This window comes from Grampus griseus (genome assembly GCF_964374135.1).
Source record: "Grampus griseus genome assembly, chromosome: 18".
Classification (NCBI taxonomy): domain Eukaryota; kingdom Metazoa; phylum Chordata; class Mammalia; order Artiodactyla; family Delphinidae; genus Grampus; species Grampus griseus.
The window spans coordinates 75,705,516-75,726,982 of NC_139012.1; the positions used below are offsets into that span (position 1 = coordinate 75,705,516).

A 21,467-nucleotide genomic window follows, 5' to 3' on the forward strand; every position below is an offset into this window, starting at 1 on the left:
CCGATGCAGGGGACACGGGTTCGTGCCCCGGTCCGGGAAGATCCCACATGCCGCGGAGCGGCTGGGCCCCTGGGCCATGGCCACTGAGCCTGCGCGTCCGGAGCCTGTGCTCCGCAACGGGAGAGGCCACAACAGTGAGAGGCCCACGTACCACAAAAAAAAAAAAAAAAAGCCCCACCCAACCCCCAACTTCCCCCCCCTCCCCGCCAAAGATTAAACATACAACACTGTTATAAATAAGCAAAGGTGTTTAGGGTGAAAAGTGTAATTTTATTTAGATGTTACTTGTACATAATCTATAGTAAGATATACAAACAGATAAAAATTGTTTACTAGGAGGTTTTTTTTTTTTATACCACTTTAAATTCAATGTACAACAGCATTGGTAATACTGCAAGATGACAGACTCTGGTTTAGAAAACAAAAATTACTTGCTACTGTCGCTGACACATTCCCATGAGTGTTCAATGGATGAAAATGTATCATGGATTTCAGCTGCAAATTATTACAAAACTTTCACAACCTAGCCACTTGGTGCTCAGAAAAGATTTCGATATTCTAAAAATTTACTGAAATGAAAATGCTAATTCTCCAACAGTATACTTCTACTGAAGAAAACCAAAAGTGACCAAATCTTATGGTTTGGGGCCAAGAACAGAAAATCAACCACATCATGGGTGGTTCTGAGGAATCGTCTCATCCCTCTGCCTGATCTATGACGTGAGGAAAAGCTTGTAAGAAATTAAACTAAATACACGCCGGGGGAAACGGGACAATTTAAAATAACCTTACCACATACAACTACTTTAAAATGTAAAATCCATGGATATGAAGGATGCATTTACATGTTTTTCTCCATCTGTTTTGTAAATACTTTTTGCAAATGGGAACGGACAATTCAAAATAGTCACTTTTTCCTTTTCATGTACTATCATATTAGAAAAAGTCTGGATTTCATTTTTAGAATAAATCAAATGCGCTGAGAAAAATACTGCAAAAAATAATCTACACTGGATTTTAGTCCTCTCCCCTTCTGTTAAAGGCTACGTAACACATCAGGGCGAAAGCTTTTTCACTAGTCAGAATATCAAGTTGAAAATAACTTGCTAATTAAACTACAGGAAGACAACCAATACTTAACAGGCTCATGAATATTTACGGATAAAGTGCCACTAATTTTATCGTGATGAGATATAAACAGAAGAAATCCTGACACGGATAGTAGCTTTACGCATTCTCTCCATCCTGAGGACAGAAGGGCCGTAAGAAAAACCAAAGAAGCATTCCAAATACAAGTTCTAGAATGACACAGGTGACTCCTTATCCAAAGTAAAGCTAAAGACGAAATATTATAAGAAAGACAAAATACGATCGAAAGTGGTAAAAGTCCCAAGGAAAATGCCAACACAGTTGGCCTCCACACTGGGGAAAAAAAGGAGAGAAATTAAAGAGAGAAACTGAAAAGTTCATTAACAGCTACTACTTACAGGCAATAAACGTATGGTGAGGAGCTCCAAGACACAGAAACTCAATCAAGAACCACGTGCCCAGACAGCTGGCTTTAGCTGAAAAGACTCAGATAACCTGGCCCGGGCACTGGGAAAGGTAATACAGACCTGAGGCTTTTCAGAGTTCCAACCTAGGTGACTAAAAGCCCGTCAGGCTGGCCTTACAGGATGACCACGACCTTCCACAGGCCACAAGTGTCCCTCGGGGACACAGACGTGATGGGGGGGGCCGGTGACGTCCTGAGGAGAACTCATTAACAAAAGCCGGCAGTCAGGGTCCTGCTGACATTCTACCATCCACCCAAACACCTCTGTCTCAGCTACAGATTCCTGGGCCACAACTGAGTCACTAGGACCCACAGTCCGTTTGACACACGGTACAGACGAAAGAACTGCTCAGTGGGTAAAGTGTCTCGTACATCTGTGAAGTTATATCTGAGATCAAAGCCTGGGATGTTTATTCCTTCCAAACAAGCAGTTACCCTTCACCCAGCATTACAGAATGTAAGCTCTCATTCATGAGTTTCCCAGGGGTTTGCCTTGGGCAGGAAAATCTGCCTGGGCTCGCGTGTCACCACGTGGGAGGGGACAAGGAAGGGACATGACCTGCTCCAGCGAAGGGGCGACTCTCCTCTGAGGTACCTGGTCCAGCCTCGTGTGCTGACAACCGTGTGGGAAAGGGACCGATGTGCTTCTCGGACAGAGCGAAGGCCCTACTCGTGCTGGGTCCCTAACTGGCCATCGCGCCAGGAAAGGTGAAAAGCTGCCCCAGTCTCCTTTCACCTAAACTGAAGCTGTCAGGATTCAGACCAGGTGGGGCGAGGTGCCGCCCGGCCCCTCCTCTGCAGCACCGAGGCCTCCACGTGGCCTCACTTGGCACATGGCTCCGGAAGAGAGGTTGTGCAGGGCTCTGCACCCGGGGCCACTCGGGGCCGGGCAGGCTGGCACCCGAGCTGCAAGGACCGCCAAGGGCTCTGCATGCCATCGCAGACGGCAGTGGCCCTGAAGGAAGAAGGGCTGATCTCCACTTTCATTACGGCTGCGCTGCTGAAACCTCTTACAAAACTCCTCAACAAGCACCGGCTCCACGGATGCCCACAGGGGATCCTGCCTGCAAAGGGCCAAGTTCCCGTTTCACAAGAGGGAGCAAAGGAAGCGCAATTCTTCAACAGAGCGTTCCCACGCACAGAGGCTACCAGGCCGAGAGACTGAAAACAGAAACATCTAACTCTCCTACTTGTCAAATCTTTCTCTCTAGAACCAACTTCTTCTGAAACACATTTAAAAAAAAAAAAAAGTGGAAACAATATCTCTTACGGATGGGGAGACATCAGTCTGACGCACAGTCATTAATCTTGCAAAGACCAGACATCAGGCAGCTTCACAAACGCACAGCGAGTCTGCAGGATTCTAATGATCAAGGGGAGTGAACCCAAACTGCACTACGTACTCTCGTGGCCAGGAGGAAGGAAGCAGAAGGCTGTTTTCGGGACAATGCAATAGTTACAGCTTATTTCCTCGTGTGCAGCACGGTTTGCTATGTTTCGTGGCACTTAAGTATTCCACAGTAAATACTGAAAAACCCAGAATTTTTGCATGTGCAAGAGCAATCTCACGTTATCGATACAAAAGTCGCTAAGCTACGGGATTATAATACCACTATGTGGGCGCCGGGGCCACAGAGATCGTCAGCACACTCCCCAGCCCGGGGCCCTGGGCGCCAGCCTCAGTCGGACCAGTCGTTCTCGTCCAGCTCCGAGTCATCGTCCGAGTCGCTGTACTCGACGGCGATGCGGCGGGACAGGATGGTGGCCACGTCGTTGCCCACGGGCTCGCGCTTGGCTTCCTGCTCCTGCAGTTCTTGCACCTTCTTCAGCTGAATTCCTGGATACACGGGACACAGCTTAGAACGACACCCCTTGGCTTACCGCTCCAATCACACAGAACGGACAGGGAAGTCTACCCGGCTGCTGTTCTCCCCACTGACACTCTCAGAAAAAGCTTGAGAAATCTGAGGGGAGAAGCTTGGGAAACAGAGTTTCATGAGCAAGAAAAAAGGAATGTGCGAAGTCATAAGGTTCTTTACAGCGGTGCGTTGAAATGTAAGAAAGTCAGTTACAATTTCAGCGCACACGAGCACCGTGAAAGAAAACTCCAGGACGGCACAGCCTGACCCGGCAGCCACCGGGCACGAGAGGCTGTTTCAAGGTAGATTTACGGTGGCCGGTGGCCCCCATAGTGGACCGTGTTCCTGGACAGCCTGGGACCCAAAGGCTTGGGAAACAGAGCCAAGCTTCTGGCTAAGCGGGCGAGGTAAGTGAGAAAGCTCAACTTCAACAATTACCGTTGAAAATGGGTATGAGATCGCAATCACCTTACTCTCTTACTTTTGTAAGTAACAAAATGGGATATCTAACAATGTGCTGTGTTATTTCCTTAACCTTTTCTTTCAGAGTAATTTCAGACCTATAAACTAGCCGTAAGACTAGTAGAAAAACGTTCCCATATAACCTACTCAGATTCCCCAACTGGTAACATCTGACCAAATTTATCCTCTTTCGCTCTCATTTACACACACACACATACTTTTTTTCTGGACCATTTGAGAGTTAAGTGGCATATAATGTCCCTTTGCCCCTAAAATACTTCATGTGTCTTTCCTAAAAAAAAAATTGATCAAAATCAGACTAGCAGCAGAGATACAATAGTACCATCTATTCTACGAATTTTATTTAAATTTTGCAAATAGACCTAATATAACAAACGAAAAAAGTTTTCCACCAGGTTTGGGATCCGCCATGGGATCTCACCTGTTACATTACTCGCCACGTTTCATTAACCTCCCTTAGTCTCTGTGTTCTACGACCTTCACGTTTCTGTAGGACGTCCCTCGATGTGGACCCCTCAGAGGTTTCCTCTGACACATCCAGGTTACGGATCCCTCTCATTGGACAAGGCTCACAGGTGTCAAAAAGCAAAACACTGTCCTACCAGGCCCGCAAACGCGTGATCAGTGAGGTATTCTGACTCTGGGACTTTCTTCTTGACAAAATCATCGTGCGTCAGTAACGTCAATGCATACAAGAGCTCCCCGCCCTGATCTGACCAGAGACGCTCCACTTCTTAAGGTTTCGTGCTCTGGGGTTTGGTGTAGGACCTTCACCTGACAAGGGTTTTGCTACTTAAATAAATGTTGAAAATCTACTGGCTTAGTACATCAAACTAAAAATATGAAAAGGCTAAGGAAGTTACATCCTAGGTTTCTAAAAAAACTAAATCACTGACATGAGCTCATTTTCTTTCATTTATACTTTGGCCCTTAGAGTAGAACGCAGAGAAAAAAGAGCCAATTAACTAATGATCATTTTTATTATCCGTTTCTGCTCAAGTAAAGCTTTCCTGAATTCAGTGCTTTATCACTGAGCTTACTTTGCACTGAAAAAAAAATGTATCCACTATTAAGAAAAAAGAAAACCAAACAAGGCTCCTTCAACCCTCTTCTACGGGCCCTCTGGGGCAGAGGGGGTCCCTGGAAGCAGACGAGGCTGCAGCCGCCGGGACAGGGGGCAGCGTCCCGGGACGCGCACTCACCCATCCGAATGGCAGCGAGGAGGTCGCTCCGGGCGTCGCTCACGGGCGGCTGCGCAGCCTCCGGCCTCTTTGCCTCGGCTCCCGGCGGGCCGTGCATCGGGGAGGGGGAGAGCGAAGAGCCGGCACCTGGAGGGCCCGGCGGCGGCGGCGGGGGGCCCGGGGGGGGCGGGGCCGTGACCACCAGCCCACCGGAGGGAGGGTGGGTAGGACCCGCGTAGGAGGGGCCGGCGGACGCTGGGAAGGGGGGCTGCGTGGGCATCTGGAGGGGGCTGACGAAGGCAGTCTGTGCGGAAGGGATCATGGGCGGGGGCGGCGGCGGCGGGGGTCCTGAGGGGTTGTAATACTCCATGATCTGTGCCGGGAGCATCCTGGCGGAGACACGAAACAAGAGTCACCAAAGAGCAACCCAGGGTCCCAACCTCGGAGTTCCCGCACGCCTCGGAGAGGGGCCTCCCCGGACAAGACGCACACTGGCAGCTGAATTTACAACACTGCAGGACACGAACATCCACGCTTTGGACCACAGGACACAAATCCCTAGGTCGGAATTCAAGAGCATCTACTGACGTGCACCAGAAAGTTAACCACTGAAAACGTAACTTTCTGTGGAACACTGGAACAGCTGACTGCAGAGGTAAGAAGGCAGCACAAATGCATCCTTTGCACGAGGCATCTCAGAAGTGGGGGCTTGAAAACCCATCTTACAAGGGTTCTGTGGCCAATCAGATTGGACACTTCTGTATTTTATATCGCGTCTCCACGGAAATTCCCCAAGCCCATGACGCCCATCAGAACATCCAAAGCTTTGAAAACCCCTCCAGCCGAGGAATCTGCTGAGTTCCGCGTAGCCAAGAGCTTTCCAAACCAGCTGGACCGCAAACCCTCCCTGCCTGATACTTGGGAAGAGCCACAGAACACACTCTGGGGATCCTGACTTAAAGAGAAGCAACCACGGGAGAAAACCTCGGGGAGCTGAGGGACCGACATCCAGAACGTGACCCACGCTGCTCTGGAGTGAAGAAAAACAGTCGATGGGAACACATTTTCAACTTCCCTGGGCGCTGACTCGGAGGGGCTAACTCTTTAAAGGCTGAGGTGGTGCGAAAACCACAGCCTATCAAAACACAGGCGGGGGCTTCAACGAACAAACGCTGAACAGGAGGGTCTTTGTTTAGGTGGTGTTCGAATTTTTCCCAAACGACAGAAAACAAGAGGACCTGGTGGCAGAAGAGTATTTGGGTACCAAGAGGTCCGGGTGACATGTACAAGTGTAGCAAGCGCTGCACTGTATAGCTTTCTCCTTTGAGATACGAGTTCTCTGCGGTTCGCCCGGCATATCAGAGAAACACTGGAGCAGCTGGGACAGGCTCACAAAACCGGCAGCTCATCCTTTGTCAATGCCTTGGCTCAGTCATTCAGACATAAAGGGAACGTGTGTTTGCGAATACAGACACCAACCTAAGGTTTATCTGTAATAAAAAGGGGGAGTAGCATGACACTGCATTTTTTCACACAGGATTTCTCACGACTGACAGTATCCGTATCCGGTCATTCTGGGCTGCATCCTGGCCTCCACAGTGTGATTACTCAGTGAAAATTCTTCCACCACGCACAGCAAGACCCCAGTGCAATGGCAAGGCACGGTCAGAGCCCGGGAGTGGGGAATTACCCGTAGTCGGCGGGAGCCAGGGGCGCGGGGGCCTGCGACGCCTCTGCGGCCTGCGGCGGGGGCGGAGGCGGCTTCTGGGGCCGGTTCAGGGCCAGGTGCCTGGCCGAGGCCGACGGGGGCCGGAACTCGTGCTCGGGGGCCTGGGCTGCCGGCCCGCGTGGCGGTGCGTCACCGGCTCCGTGGGAAGGCGTCCCGGGCTGCGGGTGCAGAGAATGGTTGGGGGTGGCAGGATACGAGTAATCCGTGACGTCCGACGCGTGGGACCTGACGGCCAGAACCAGGGGTGGGAGAAAACGACGTAAGTGAAAAAGATTTCCCCTCCCAGGCATCAGCATGTATTTGAATAATAACACGGCCAAGGCACAGAAATCACACGCTTTTTCCCTTTCCCATCAGCTAGATCTAGGCCCACAAGCGACAATGTAATCACGACTTTGGCAGCAAGCGCCAGGGTTACGCGGATTCAGAGCTGCAGCTTTGAAGTGAGCGCATCAGACGGACACGGACGGGCAAGCGGCAGACAGCAGAGCCCCCTTCCTCAACATCGCAGCCGACTCTCTTCTAAGAGAGGCTGCAAGACACACTGTGCTTAGCTTGAAAATGGCATCGGAGACCTAAGATTTTAGTGCAACGAAACTGACAGCATATGATGAGACCTTATCAAACGGCAGACGAACCGGATACATATTAACAGTAAGAACAGAAAAAGAAATCAAGGATGCGATACGGTGAGTCGCGGTTTTCTTAAACAGAAGAAACATATTTAGCCAAAAAGGAGAGGAGGAGTGCGGTGCCACGCGCAGAGGCCCTCTTGCTGTCTCTGAACGCACGGGTGGGAGGGAAACTCTGAAAGGAATGCGCGTCTTGTTTTAGTCAGCAGGGTTCAGGAGGATGCTGGGACCCGGCCGCTGGGGGAGGGGAGGGCTCGGCAACGTCACACGGTGTTAGTCACCCGGGTTACGGGACGCGTGGTCAGTACAGGGGGCACATCCTCTCGTGACGCCGAAGCAGGGGGCTGCTGAGGCTGCGATCCAAGAACAAGCGGAGCGACAAACCCTCTGGGCGTCCTGTCGTCTCCCGAGCTCCCTGCCTGCTGCAGTTTCCTGGCGTCACTCATAAACTCAATGCCCATCTTCCTTCTCTCCCACTCTTCTCTTCTCGTTCTTACTTTTCTCACACTTACTTGCTGGTTTCTGTTAGGATTCAGCTTGTGTCTCTCCCTCTGAAGGAAAGAGGCAAACACACATGGGTCTTTGGAATTCAGACAGTAGTGTCCCTGGAGCGTCACACCACACAGAAAAGTTCTTTAAATGGCAAAAGATCACTGGCTTTTTTCTTTTTCCTTCCCTAATTGCAATATAATAATAACCTGTAACTCACTTTCTTCTCCCCTAAGTGCCCTATGAACTCTAGCTTACAGTGCGCGTGTGCCTGCCTTCTGAACTGTGGCAACCGCTTGCTGGTCGGAGAGTTAAAAATATTTTCAACGGGGGAAGACTCTGACCTGTATTTAGATTTATCTTATTTTAAAAACGTAAATACCTAAAACTCTGGAGTCCTTGACGATGGGTGCTTGGCTCTGTCGGGGGGGCTGCGTCATAGACTGGGCGTAACTTTCTAAGGGAAATGGACTCGTCTACGAAACACGGACTGCTCCTGAGGGGATGAGAGGCCAGGAACTGGGAATATGCTGGCACCATTTGGAAAGCTGTCCTGTAAAGCAGCTTGGTGATAAAGGGCCGAAAGGAGGCAATACAAACGGCATAATCGGACGGAGGAAAGGAATGGGCGGTGAAGGTCCGACATCAAGAATTACAGCAGGAGAGCGGGAAGGACAGGGCTCTGACGAAGGGTGGGTGGGAGACGGGACCGGTCACTCGAGGGGTCACTGCCCAAGTACAGGGGACACCGGTGGGCTGGAGGAGAGGTGAGGAGGGGGGTGACCTCTGAGAGACAAGGACCCCTACAGGAAGGCAGAAATCAGCCACAGAAGACACGGCACTAGTGTGGGCACGAGCGGGTGGTCCTGAAGCTGCATGAGCGTCAGGAATTATCTGTTACGGGAAAGAGAACTTGGAGGAGTGAAGACAAGATGGAAACAGGAGGAAGTAGGTGTAAGCAGTGGAGACCCAGTGGGAGAATCAAACGAATCCCGCAGGGTTCTGTGGGTGGGAGGGTGGGCAGAGTCGGGCGTCTGCAACACCCAGGACAGGAGGAGGAAAGGGGCGAGGATGGTGGGCAAGGAGGCATCCTGCTTCCGGGTCGCTGGGGAGAGCAGTGGAAAGGCACTGCATCAAGTCTCATCCTAAACGTACGCTTAGAATCAAACCATCCCTGACCATCTACAAAGAGAGTAAAACTTATCATCAGTTCATGCAATCAGCTTAAAATATGTAAGTTATATGAACAACTTATACACGTACCATGATACCTGATACTCAAATTTCCCTCAGTTATCCTGAATACATCCACTAAAAACCAAGTTTCTAAGTAATACTTAAAACGTGAATACAAGAAGTTAAAAAATCAGAAGATAGAAAACAGAGCAGGATTTCACTTTTGTAAAAAAAAAAAAAATTTGCACATTTACAGAAAAATGACCAAAGAAAGAAATACACTAAAATGCAAAAAAAGTGGTTTCTTTGGATAACAGGATTATGAATACTTTAATTTTTTCTATAATTTGCAAACATGGAAAGTTTATCTTATTTCATAATAAGAAAAATAGTGATATGCTTTAGTCAAATAAAAAATAAAAATTTCCAAAATAATTTAAGGGATCAATTGTACACCCAGTATGGCACAATCTAATCTCAGATTCTAGAATAAATATCAATTATTCAACTGAGGGATTAAAAAAAGTCATTTTCCATCTACCTACTGAAATGAAAGGGAATATATGGAGAATTGCAAAGTATATGTTTTGCATGAGTCAACAGTCACAACTAAGTTAGCTGGGAAAAAAAAAACCCAAATGGCCCTCCTGGGACCGATCAAGTTCGAGCACTTCTCCCACCCAAAGAACTATGGGCACAAGTGTGTCATCATTCTTACTTTCCACAGAAATAAACTGACATAAAGATTAAAACTTGAGGCCAGGGCTCAGTTAAAGCTCCAGTAATTCTCTGATAGCTAACCGATCGCAGCTTGTACAGAAAAATGACCTAGACCTGCCTCACAGGCAATGACTGACAGCCCTTGTGGGGTAGGAGCATCTATAGGGCTGTAACCACCAAATATCAAAAGCATCTTCCATCTGTCAGTCTGTGCTAAACGCTGAGGTTAATAAAGACAAACATAAAAAAACCCAAAAACCCAGATCTAACGCAAGGTCCAGGTTGTTGCTGTTTGTGAAACATCCTTGAATCATGTAAGAATTCTCTATTCACATTTTTAAACACTGACGGAAGACTCCAACTTTACAGAAGCAGAAATAGGAAATTAACCGTAAGTTACAATTGACTGGTCAGTTCTTCTCCTTCAGTGAAGCCCTTTTGGGATAAATGCTGCTTACTGACCACATCTTTCACATCTGCAAGAGAGATTTTTACTTAATTGCTAACAAATTTTTAAAATAAACTTCCACAGAATTCTCCTCCTGCAATTAGAATACATAAGATTAGCGAACTGAAGGAAAAAAATCTTTGTTCATCACTTTTAGAAAAGGTTATCAAAAAGAACAACAGTTATTCCTTGATCACATCAGCTACCACCTACCAATCGGTTCAGATACCAAGTGAAAGGAAAGGCAACATTCTAAGCAAAAGAGGCGGAGAGAGAATTAAATGATTATTAAAATTAAAAGGGTCAGTCATAGGCAGTTACGATGCCCAAATTCAGAATCAATGTTAAAACAGTGCATCTAGGTTAACGGAATGCTCGAGTTAAGCCAGAGAGACAGAAAATCACACAAAGTAACCCAACGTCACAGAACGCTGCTGTGAACTATTATACACGTTCATTTCTGAGGGAAGTTTGGAAACACACTGTGGGCCAGAGAAGCACAATGCTACCGTGCGTTTCCATTCACAGGGACGCCAAGGCCGGCTCTGCACACGCACATGCACACGAACACGCACACGCACACACACCTAGTGTCTGGGGACAGGGATCCCTCGGAAGATGCTCCGTGGTGTACGCTCTGCGACAACCTGGTGTCGGGTCTAAGCTCTTTGTCATACGCCATCATATTCCATTCCTGGCGCCTGTTTCTGGCTTTTCTAACCTTTTTCACCTCCCGGGTTGTGCCATCTATGCGCTTTTGCTCCTGACGTCCGGGAAGGAAGGCAAGCGTGCCGAGACAGAGGGAAGGAAAAGAGCGGGTTAGTGCAGCGGCCCCGGCAGCCACGAGCCTGGCGTGCAGGCAAGGCAGGCCCGTTTCCATCACTCCCGGGTCAAGAACGTTCTAACATGCTTACCCAACTCAGACCCGACCAAAATAACACATACCTAACGATTTAATGTCGACACATCAGAGTTACCGTGCTGCAACTTCAAGAGTCGCTTACCGTCATTTTGGATCAAGAATTCTCACTTCACTAGGATTTAGCTCACGACACCTTTTAGATCCCTATTACACACATGAAATACCTGCCCACACCAGACAGAGAAATCGTTTCCCACCCCCACACCATTCTGACTTGTTAACGTGCAATCATCTTTCAAAACATAATTTTAAATGCTCCATTTCAGTTTGAAAAGGTTATTGCAGAATATTTAAGCGAACCCTGCAACTAGCTTAACAAAAAAAAAACAAGATAAGAACTTACCTTCCGTCCCGTACAAAGAATCATTCCTGCTCCAGCCCTACTTTGCCAGCAAAAATGTCTTCGATAAATAACTTGGGTCCTACGCAGGTGCTTCTTTAAAGGTGAGGACAGTTACTTCTACATGTGTTTACGTCCCTCCTGCTTCCCCCGTGAGACCTGCTGACCTTTAGGGAGGTGAACTATGCGCCTTTATGTCCTACGCTCCCCTCACGGCACCTCCACGCTCAGTAAACGCGGACTGAATGATCACGTGCAGGTGAGCGATGGTGCTCACTACGTCCCAGCACCTGCCAGGCCCGGACGGTACAAACGGCAAACAAAAGAAGACAAGGATCTGCCCTCATGGAGCTTGAGGTCCAGCGGGGAAGCCCACAGAGTCACACAGGTAAATGCACAATTATGAAATGTGCAACAACACGATTGTATTACACAGAGAACGCTGTCCGGTCTGGAAGTCAGGGAGGGTGCCCGAGAGGCTGGGACGAGCTCTGCAGGGTGAGGAGGCCTGAGTCCTGCAGAGGAGGGGGGCAGACGCACGCAAGAGGCCATGGGACAGCATCTCGCCAGGAGAAGCGACAGAAGGCGAGTGTGAATTCGGGCGAACGGTGGGTAAGACCCTGAAGGCTGTGTAGAAATGTTGTTCTTTATCCCAAGAGCAACGGGAAACCATGAAGACTGAGAGGGGAGGGGCTGGCACGTGAGAGGAGCCCCTGTGCTGGGGACAGAGTCCACGGGGAGAGGCAGGGATGCCGGGCAGAAAGCTGCTCAGGTGTCCAGAAGGAGAGGAGGCCCATGGGAGAGGAGGGGAGCCGTTAGCCCAGGTACCCAGGAGGCTCAAGTGATGTGCTGGCAGACGACGTGAACGTGAAATTCACAGAACACATGCCAAGTGTTAATAAAGACACGGAAAGATGTGCCATTCGTATTTGATTTTTTGGGGGGTGGGGAAGCTCATCAAAAAATAATAATAGTTCATCAGCAGATGAATGGATAAAGAAGATGTGGTACATATATACAATGGAATACTACTCGGTCACAAAAAAGAACGAAATAATGCCATTTGCAGCAACATGGATGGACTTGGAGGGCATTATGCTCAGTGAAATAAGTCGGACAGAGAAAGACAAGTACTGTATGATACACTTATATGTGGAATCTAAAAACTACAACAAACTAATGAACATAACAAAAAAGAAGCAGACTCACAGATATAGAGAACAAACTAGTGGCTACCAGTGGTGGGGGGCACGTAGGGATGGGGGAGGGGGAGGTGCAAACTAGTGGGTATAGGGCAGGCTCGAGGATGTATGTACAACATGGGGAATAGAGCCAATATTTTGTAGTAACTGTAAATGGAAAGTAACCTTTAAAAGCTGTAGAAAATTTTTTTAAAATTTTTAAATAAATGAAGATAATGCCAGATAATAATAATCATCTTCAGGACTGGAGGAGGCCTGTTAGGAGTATAAGCTGGCTCAGTCCTTAAAGGGTCAGGAGCAATAGGATGGGATCTTTCCAATTTTCAAGTTCACATTGCACTTCTGGGAATTTACTCTGACGAAATATGTGCACATGAGTACAGGTACCCCCTACAGTGCTGTAACAGCAACAATTTAGAAGCAACCTAAATATTCGTTAATTCGGTAATGGGTAAATAGTTTATGAAGCCTCCGAACTTTGGAATATGACACAACTATTAAAAAGCATGAAGTCCACCTTTATTACGTCACTGTATGTATATGTCTGTGTGTGTGTGTATACAGGTCAATTCTAGGAATAAAAAATACTCTGTGAAGTGTGTACACATGTATTTATGAACGCCCTACAAGGCCGAAAAGTATGCACATGTGTTACCAGAGGGTGGTTATGCCTGGGCAAGGGAGAAACTCACCCCCAAATTTTCTAAACAAATGTGTTTTACTTCAGGGTAGGTGGGGCATTTTACAATTGGCATGTATTGTGTGAACACTTTTAAATCCAAAAGAGAGAACAAAGAAGGGAGACCTCAATGGACTCCAATATACATCTCACTCAAGCGTCACTGTATTACACTAATTGGTAACTATCACCCTTACTTTTAAGAGATGTATGCTGACACATTCAGGGATAAGTGTTATATCTGCCACTTTCTTTACAATGGTTTAGTCTCCAATCTACCCATCAACACACACCTGACACACACACACACACACACACACACACACACACACCCACCCAACTATAATAAAATGCTAACCATGAGGCATCTGCATCTCAGCTACGCTGCCTAGGTTAAAATCCTGAGGCTACTGCAAGCTGTTTCCTGCCCCAGGATGATCCTAGCTGCTCCTACCAATACCTGAAAGCCCCTCGGTCTGCCCAGCACGCCTCCGGCATCCCCTCTCATGTACATGCACGCACAGTCGCACACACATTCACTCTGCGGAGCTAACTTCTGCTATCAGTTCTTGCACCTCAGCGAGCAACACCGAGGGGCCTTCCTCAACTCACCACCTCACCTTCTGCACTGTCACCCCACCTGCTGCTGCCACCTCCCCCAAGGCTTCTCCTTCCCAGCACTGTAACTACAGCCTCACAACGACATAATTATTTGCATAACTTAAAAAAAATGTTCTTAGACCATCAAACCAAGGAAATTTAATGTTCAGAAACAATGGATGTCTTATCCCCAAATTTTCTAAACTAATTCTTCCTTCAGATAGAATTGTCTGTTCCAAAGTGAAAGTGACTTTTGGGTTTCTAAAATCCTGGGAAATTAAGGATATCTTGCCTCATTTTCTGTTCCTATATAAAGCAGATTTGTATTAAAATTTTCAAATTTCTTTCCCTCTTTGAGTTCCAAAGGACAGCATGATTATCTAATGTTTGTTTCCCCCGCTATATTTTCATCTCCATGAGGGGGATAATCCTTTCTTTTTCATCACAGCATTTACAAGCCATTCAAAAAAGAACCGTTATATAAACGAATGAATAAGAAATTCTCATCAGAATTTTATGTCTTTGAGGAATATGGAATGAGACAAAACTGCCAAGGAAATGACAAATAACTTTGAAGACACAGTAACCACACAGAGTAGATTAAGACTAAAGAACAGTGGCAAAAAAGTTAAATATTTTTGTCAAAAGTATCACTGATGCTTCTAGGAAATCCCGGGAGGCCACTTTAAAAGCAGGAGATTTTTAAAGGAGAGTACTCTTAAAAGTACTTGGGGGTTTGCCCTGTTACCATAAAAGAGTTCGGGGATTCAGACCAACAGGGCTTTAAATCTCTGTTCCTTTTCCTTTGGAGAGATTAGTATCTTCTCTTTCTTCACCTGAACACTTTGCAGCTTCTTTGCTTGGATATTTCTCTGCGTGAATACCCAGCAACTCTTCGAAGATTTCCCATTAAATCTCCCCAACCCATCAGCACGAGAAGTGCACACAGATAACCAAGTCTGTGGAATTCTCTCCCAGAATTCGTGGTAACCTCTCACACTTGCAGTCTGCAACCTATTTCCATGTTCCCTTTCCTAAATCCTGTTTTCAAATCTCAAGTTCTCTTCCATCTCGAACTGTCACTCCTACTGGGCCAATACACCTACTAGATGTCTCAGAACCTTCAGGCAGCCAGCCCACAACATGCTAAGCTCTTAATGCACACACCCTAATAGTTGTCAAACAAAGCAGGTGGTCATTTTTTAAAACACAGCTCACATATAAAAGGCTTGGCAAATATCTGCCTTTGGAGAGTTAACTCTGATTTTCAATGGTTTAAGTCTAATTTCTGGGCCCCAAAGGGATAATTTTCAAAACAGAAGTTCCTTAATCTGAGAGTGGGTTTGTCCTCCCAAGAGCGTTTGCAGTACAGATGTCTCTCAACCTTCCAACTTGCAATTCTCCTGCCTACGACCACCCCACCAAAGGGAATCTCATTTTTAGTAAATACTACCCTCCTCCAAGTGTGCAGATCACACACGCTTTTCAATCCAATATGAACCTCTCACCACGGTCTTAATTACAGTTAGGTGACAACCCAACAATTAATAATGTTAAAAAGACCAAAGCAGAAAATTCTAACTGATACGGAATGTTGACTACTTTACGAAATTTGAAGAGCAAGAGAAAAGTTATAAACCACAGTTACGAACAAAACTGTATTTATTAAAGCAAGTATTAGAGAACAAATCAACAGTATTTATTGAAAACAGTATTACTGTGTTAGACTGAATGGTATCTTCATGTGACAAATGCAACCTCTAGAACAACTTCACGAAATTCAACATCTCAACTGTTTAAAGAATTTACTGATTTTAAACTTCTAATTTCTAAGGGAGAATCCCATTTATACGCACGTTTCCCATACTAGAATTATTTACCTTTTGACGTCTTTTCTCTTTCCTTTTGTCTTCTGTGTCCTGTAGCATTTTTTCTTTCCAGAGGTCAAAGAAATAGGAAGGATCAGTATAGAACTTCAGCCCGTCCTTTTTATCATCTCTATAAACCAATGTATTACAAGTCGGGGGCGAGAAAAGGTCGTTAGAGAGTTTCATACGGGGTAAACATTAATGTTAATTCTAAATCATGAGATGATAACATCTACGTGAGGAATCTGAACTGTCCTTATACACTGTTAAGTCTCCCAATTTTCCTTATTTGGAAAAATGTGTGAACGTGCAAGAACAGCACTTTTTTTCTAGAATAATGAAGTAAAAACTACTCTTGCAAATTTAGATTTCGGTACAGCAAAGTGCTGCCCAAATCACAATATGGCTCGTAAACAGCAACATTTAGTTCCACAGTTATTTCAAGGTATGTTCTGTTTATTCCAATGGGGGCCACACACACAGATGGATGGATTCTTAGTATATATATACATTCACTTCTACTCTGGAGCGACAATGTTATTAGGATAAAAATTAGCAAGTACTCTGTGCTTTTCTCTTAATCAGGTTTGCCCAATGTCTACAATTCAATTAGGAAAGGAGCAAAAGGTTCATGGTGTATAAATGTAACTAGGATAAAAAGTGATGACCTAGATATTTTTTTAAATGGAAGTAACCGACAAAGAAAATTCACTTGTAGCCATTTCATTGTCAAGAACTGCTACAATTACTATATTCTAAAAAATACTTCAAGTCTTTTTTTAGAAAATTTATTTATTTATTTTGAGCTGCATTGGGTCTTCGTTGCTGTGCACGGGCTTCTCACTGCGGTAGCTTCTCTTTGTTGCAGAGCACCGGCTCTGGGCACACGGGCTTCAGTAGTTGTGGCTCACGGACTCAGTTGCTCCACGCATGTGCAATCTTCCCGGACCAGGGCTCGAACCCGTGTCCCCTGCATTGGCAGGTGGATTCTTAACCACTGTGCCACCAGGGAAGCCCCAAGTCTTTATATAAGTTATTCATTTATCATAAAGCCAGTAAGAATGCAGCCAATATGAATCCACAGTTGTAATATAAATCAATAGACAGCAAAGCTCAAAATAATCATGATAAGGAGGGAACACTCTATTTATTCTACTAATGTTTTAAAAAGTATCTGGCCTGTATATTACCTTCAAGAGAAGGCAAAACATTTACATTTAAAATTAGCATGTCAGGGACTCCCCTGGTGGCGCAGTGGTTGGGAATCCGCCTGCCAATGCAGGGGACACAGGTTCGATCCCTGGTCTGGGAGGATTCCACATGCCGTGGAGCACCTGAGCCCATGTGCCACAACTACTGAGCCTGCGCTCTAGAGCCCGTGAGTCACAACTACTGAGCCCATGTGCTGCAACTACTGAAGCCTGTGTGCCTAGAGCCCGTGCTCCGCAACAAGAGAAGCCACCGCAATGAGAAGCCCGCGCACCGCAGCGAAGAGCAGCCCCTGCTCGCCACAACGAAGACCCAATGCAGCCCAAAATAAATTTATTTTTAAAAATTAGCTTTTCAATTAGTCATTTAAGGCATACAGAGAAAGAAAAAAAAAATCAGAGAAATGAGTATAGAAAAGAGTTTGTAGCCACACAGTCAAAGAAAGTGACATGAATTACTCAAGGAAACCTGGTCTTGAAGTTCCTGCTATGCCGTGTTCTGTAAGCTTCTCAGCATCAAATAAAGAGACCCAGGCTTTCATGAGGGTCATCTGGTAGCTCTGTCTTAAAGTCGCTAACAAATCAGCACAATTCACTCTGTACTTTAAACTTTAATTACTTAAAATCCTTTCTTTTCCAAATTTCCTAAGTGAGAAGCAACCTGCACTATTGAGATTTTATTAATAACATTATTGTGAAAAATATAAATTATTTCCCTAAGATACTAGGCCTTCAATATAGGTGAAGACAGAAAAACTGAGCAGGAACTTGCTGCAATTTTAAGACGTATAAAATGCACCTTCTTTTTTTCAAAAATGGAGCTAATACTTAATGGAATAAATATGTTTAATAACTTAAGCAAATGTTAACCTTGACATCAGAATATAAGCAGAAATGTCCTATGTTTATCGCAACTAAACATTCGATTTTTCAGTCACATTGTACATCTCATATTTAAGACTGCATTGTGACTGTGTCATATTTAAGTCCAAATGCAAAAGTTTATGTGCTTTCTTACCCCAAACATTTCTGTATTAATAAAAAGTAGATTTGAGCTGGCACTACTATTCTTAAATACTATTAAAAAGTCAAAGACATTTTTCTTTTCCATAAAACTGAGTAAACACACAATAATATAATATATAAAGGTCGATTCATTCTTTATGCAATTAAACATTTTAAGTCACCACAAATATTTAATCATGATCTTGAATAATCAAACACAAGTGGTTCATTGAATTTTCTGGGTTTCTTTTTTCCTTTAGAACAAAGTATTTACTGAGGTTTCTTAGGAAAATTTTACTACGTTCTCATGGCTCTGGGCTAATAAGTAAAACTGAAACTGTCCCAGAAAAATGTCTATTGAACAAAAGCAAAGTCACAAGTTAAAACGTTAGGCTTACAGTGCCACTGCTCATCTACGTCTTTAAGTGCGCTAAAACCTCCCGAAAAGTGTGCTTGTTTCATACAAAACTGTGGCACCCTGGTCCTCTCCCATCACGGTTTCCGTGGAATCTCTATTACAGTTTTTGGAGAATCTTTCTGTCCATGCTGAAAGACAGGGATGCAGTCTGAATTACTGCTTTACTAGCAGAGCCACAACAAAGCACAGCTCCAAACGTCTCCTTCTGGACCCTGCGAAAGGATAGTTAATTCAGACCCAAAAAACCTCTGGGCACTCCCTGAGAAGGGCCACTGGGCCCAGGAGGACAAAAATGGACGTGAAGGACACAGTGATTTCAGGAAGGCCTCTGCAGGGGTACTACCCAGCAGAGCTAATCCTGGGGGACCGTGGGGACCCCACCACCAGCCTGACTGAGCTCATCAGAAGCTGGACCAGTGAGCTCGACAGTGGGGTGAAAAGACAGGGAAGTACATGAAATGGGAAAGAACACACGGATGTGGCCGGCGGGAGGAGAGGAGTTCTAAAGGGCATTTTTAGTTAGTTTCTTAATATTCATTTTTTGCACATTTTCTCTTCTTTTTCCTGGAAGCCTGGTCCTAATAATGTGTCCTACCACTTCACACAGAAGGTTAATTTCTTGACTATATATTCACTCTTAGAAACCTCTGATGCTGTAGAACATGTTTTTCTGAATTCAGTAACAAACGTCTGCAGGGCTGAAATGCTGAGACAGGTGTTTTGCTGCATTAGAAGTGAATTATGCAGTTCCTTTAAACTTGCTTTTGCATGCGAGGAACACCACAATCCCACAGGGTTATTACATAATGTGCCCACTTCTGCTCTAGATATCTGCGTTTAAAAGCGAACATGAGCGCTCCCACTTCTCTTGGTAAACTTATTTATATTTTGAAAGACTCAGACTTTAGCAATTCTGTAAGTAACTAATTTCACTGTGGCTGACACCGCAATTATCATTCTCAAAGTCTGAAAAGATATTTTCACCGCACTGCTCGCCTCTCTCAACTCATTTACACTGAAAAGGCTCTGGGGATACACAAGGCCGTACCTGTACGGTGTAAGGATATTCAGAGGAGGCGGTTTATCACTCTGGTTGTAAATGTCAGCAACAGGATTGGGAATGCTGTTCTTTGAAACCACCTGCTGGTCTTGGACTGTGGAACTTTTGAAAGCTTTTTTCATGTTGATATCCTGTAGTGACACTATGTAGAGAAAAGTCCAAGTCGGGTTATATGGAAATATTTTAGAAACAAGTATAATTTGACTCACAATCATAAACATCTCCTAGAACAGCCAAATAATGTCTTTTATTGTTCACTTAAAACCATGCTTAAATAGTACATGCATCCTCTCCCTCTGATAAACAGTCATCTCTGTAAGTCGCGCCTTTCCTTCTTCTGTAGCGATATAATGATTTCATTGAACCTAATATTAGAGCGTCATTCTTTACTTAAATAGCATTTCTCAGAAACCACACAGGAATAGAGTTATGAGTATAACAGGAATGTAAACACAATACCCCTGGGTATCTTAGGGGGGAAAATCACTCAAACAGTTAATACCAGTTTAATTACAATACATGTGGGAAATACTTCTGCAAAAAACACACAAATGGAAAAACTGCATTAAATTTTTCTGACACTAACATTAAAGAGAGGGCAAAGCTTTTCAACCTACCTGTAGTCCTAGAAATTAAGCAGCATGATACGAACCTACACTAAGGAATGAGAGAACCAGGCTAATTATCCTCGTTTCCTGAGTTTGTACAACATGTTACATCTCAGGTTTCAACTCATCTGACCTCCACACAGAGTTTTTGAGGTGGGTAAACTGTTGCATTAACCCACTGGACCAATGAAGCTGACGGTCAGGGGTGTTAAATGACCTCTCCAAGGTCACCCTGCAGAACAGTGGCAGGCCCAAGGAGAGCACAGATTTCCTAACTCGGCCGAGGGATTTTTCTACAGTTACATCCACGGCAAGGAAAGTAATAAGGTAAAATCTTGATTGGCAAGAAATTTTAAGGATATGAGATATGCTGTGGAATCTCATGAGATTTAACCTACAGACTAACCTTCTCCAGTGTAAGGTTTATCACAGGCGTTACAACTGCAAGAACCAACAAAAAACTGAAGACAAATATTTTTTAAAAAAATACTTGTGATACCATTTGAAAAGTGAATGATTAATTTAAAATGTTAAAAATTTCTTATCTGAATAGATCAAGCAGCTATTCAAATTTTTATTTTTTAAAATAAGAGATAAATTTTAAAAATCAGATTAAAAAGAGCACAGCTTCCGCTTGCTACTTATTGTTCGAAGAGTCAGTAAGAAATGCTCGTAACAGATATTAAATATCAATGTTCTACATTTCTGTTAAATTTTTAGTTTGCTAATTTAATTCTGACCTTTGAAAAAGATCTGAACATGAGAAAACATGTTTTTCTTAAATGATGAGGGATGAATTCCATAAACAACTATATTAAAAAAAAGAAAACCTTCTTATTACTACTACTATTAAAGGCCTAGTAGAAAAATCAGATGCTAGGATTGTTTTAATGTAACAAGAGAAATTGTAAGTACCCTTACATAAAGGTAAAAATAACTTTTCAAAGTAAATATAAAATGGCATATCTTGATTTGGGGGGACAGATTTTTTCCAGTCTAATTTCAGTCTTTTGTTCAAAAGAGACAGCAAGTGGAAAAATTTTAAAAGGAATTGTTGAATATTCATTTTGTTGAAACTACCCCAATTTCAGGGTATGACCACCAATTAACTACACAGCGCCTGTCAACACTAACTTTGTTTTAAAACCCTGAAGCCTAGAGGCCTTCAGTAAATGTTATTTCTGGGTAGTTAACCCAGCAGGATCAGCGGCATGACTTAGAAGCCTCGGCCCTAAGGAGAGCAGCAGGTGATAGCTCACCCTCCCCCTTAGCTGGACAGAGTCTG

General features: G+C 44.7%; 1 protein-coding gene across 1 annotated transcript in view; it reads right to left on the bottom strand.

The window, feature by feature from the left end:
* Positions 1 to 255: 255 nt before the first annotated feature.
* Positions 256 to 21,467, bottom strand: part of WASF3 (WASP family member 3) — a 91,995-nt gene continuing 70,783 nt past the window's right edge. Inside the window, exons 5-10 of the mRNA XM_082675668.1 lie at positions 19,563 to 19,716; positions 15,896 to 16,013; positions 10,860 to 11,035; positions 6,769 to 7,032; positions 5,100 to 5,467; positions 256 to 3,392 (exon numbers count right to left, since the gene is read on the bottom strand). Coding sequence (XP_082531794.1) covers positions 3,235 to 3,392; positions 5,100 to 5,467; positions 6,769 to 7,032; positions 10,860 to 11,035; positions 15,896 to 16,013; positions 19,563 to 19,716 — 1,238 coding nt within the window. The 3' untranslated portion in view covers positions 256 to 3,234. The remainder of the gene's footprint in view (positions 3,393 to 5,099; positions 5,468 to 6,768; positions 7,033 to 10,859; positions 11,036 to 15,895; positions 16,014 to 19,562; positions 19,717 to 21,467) is intronic.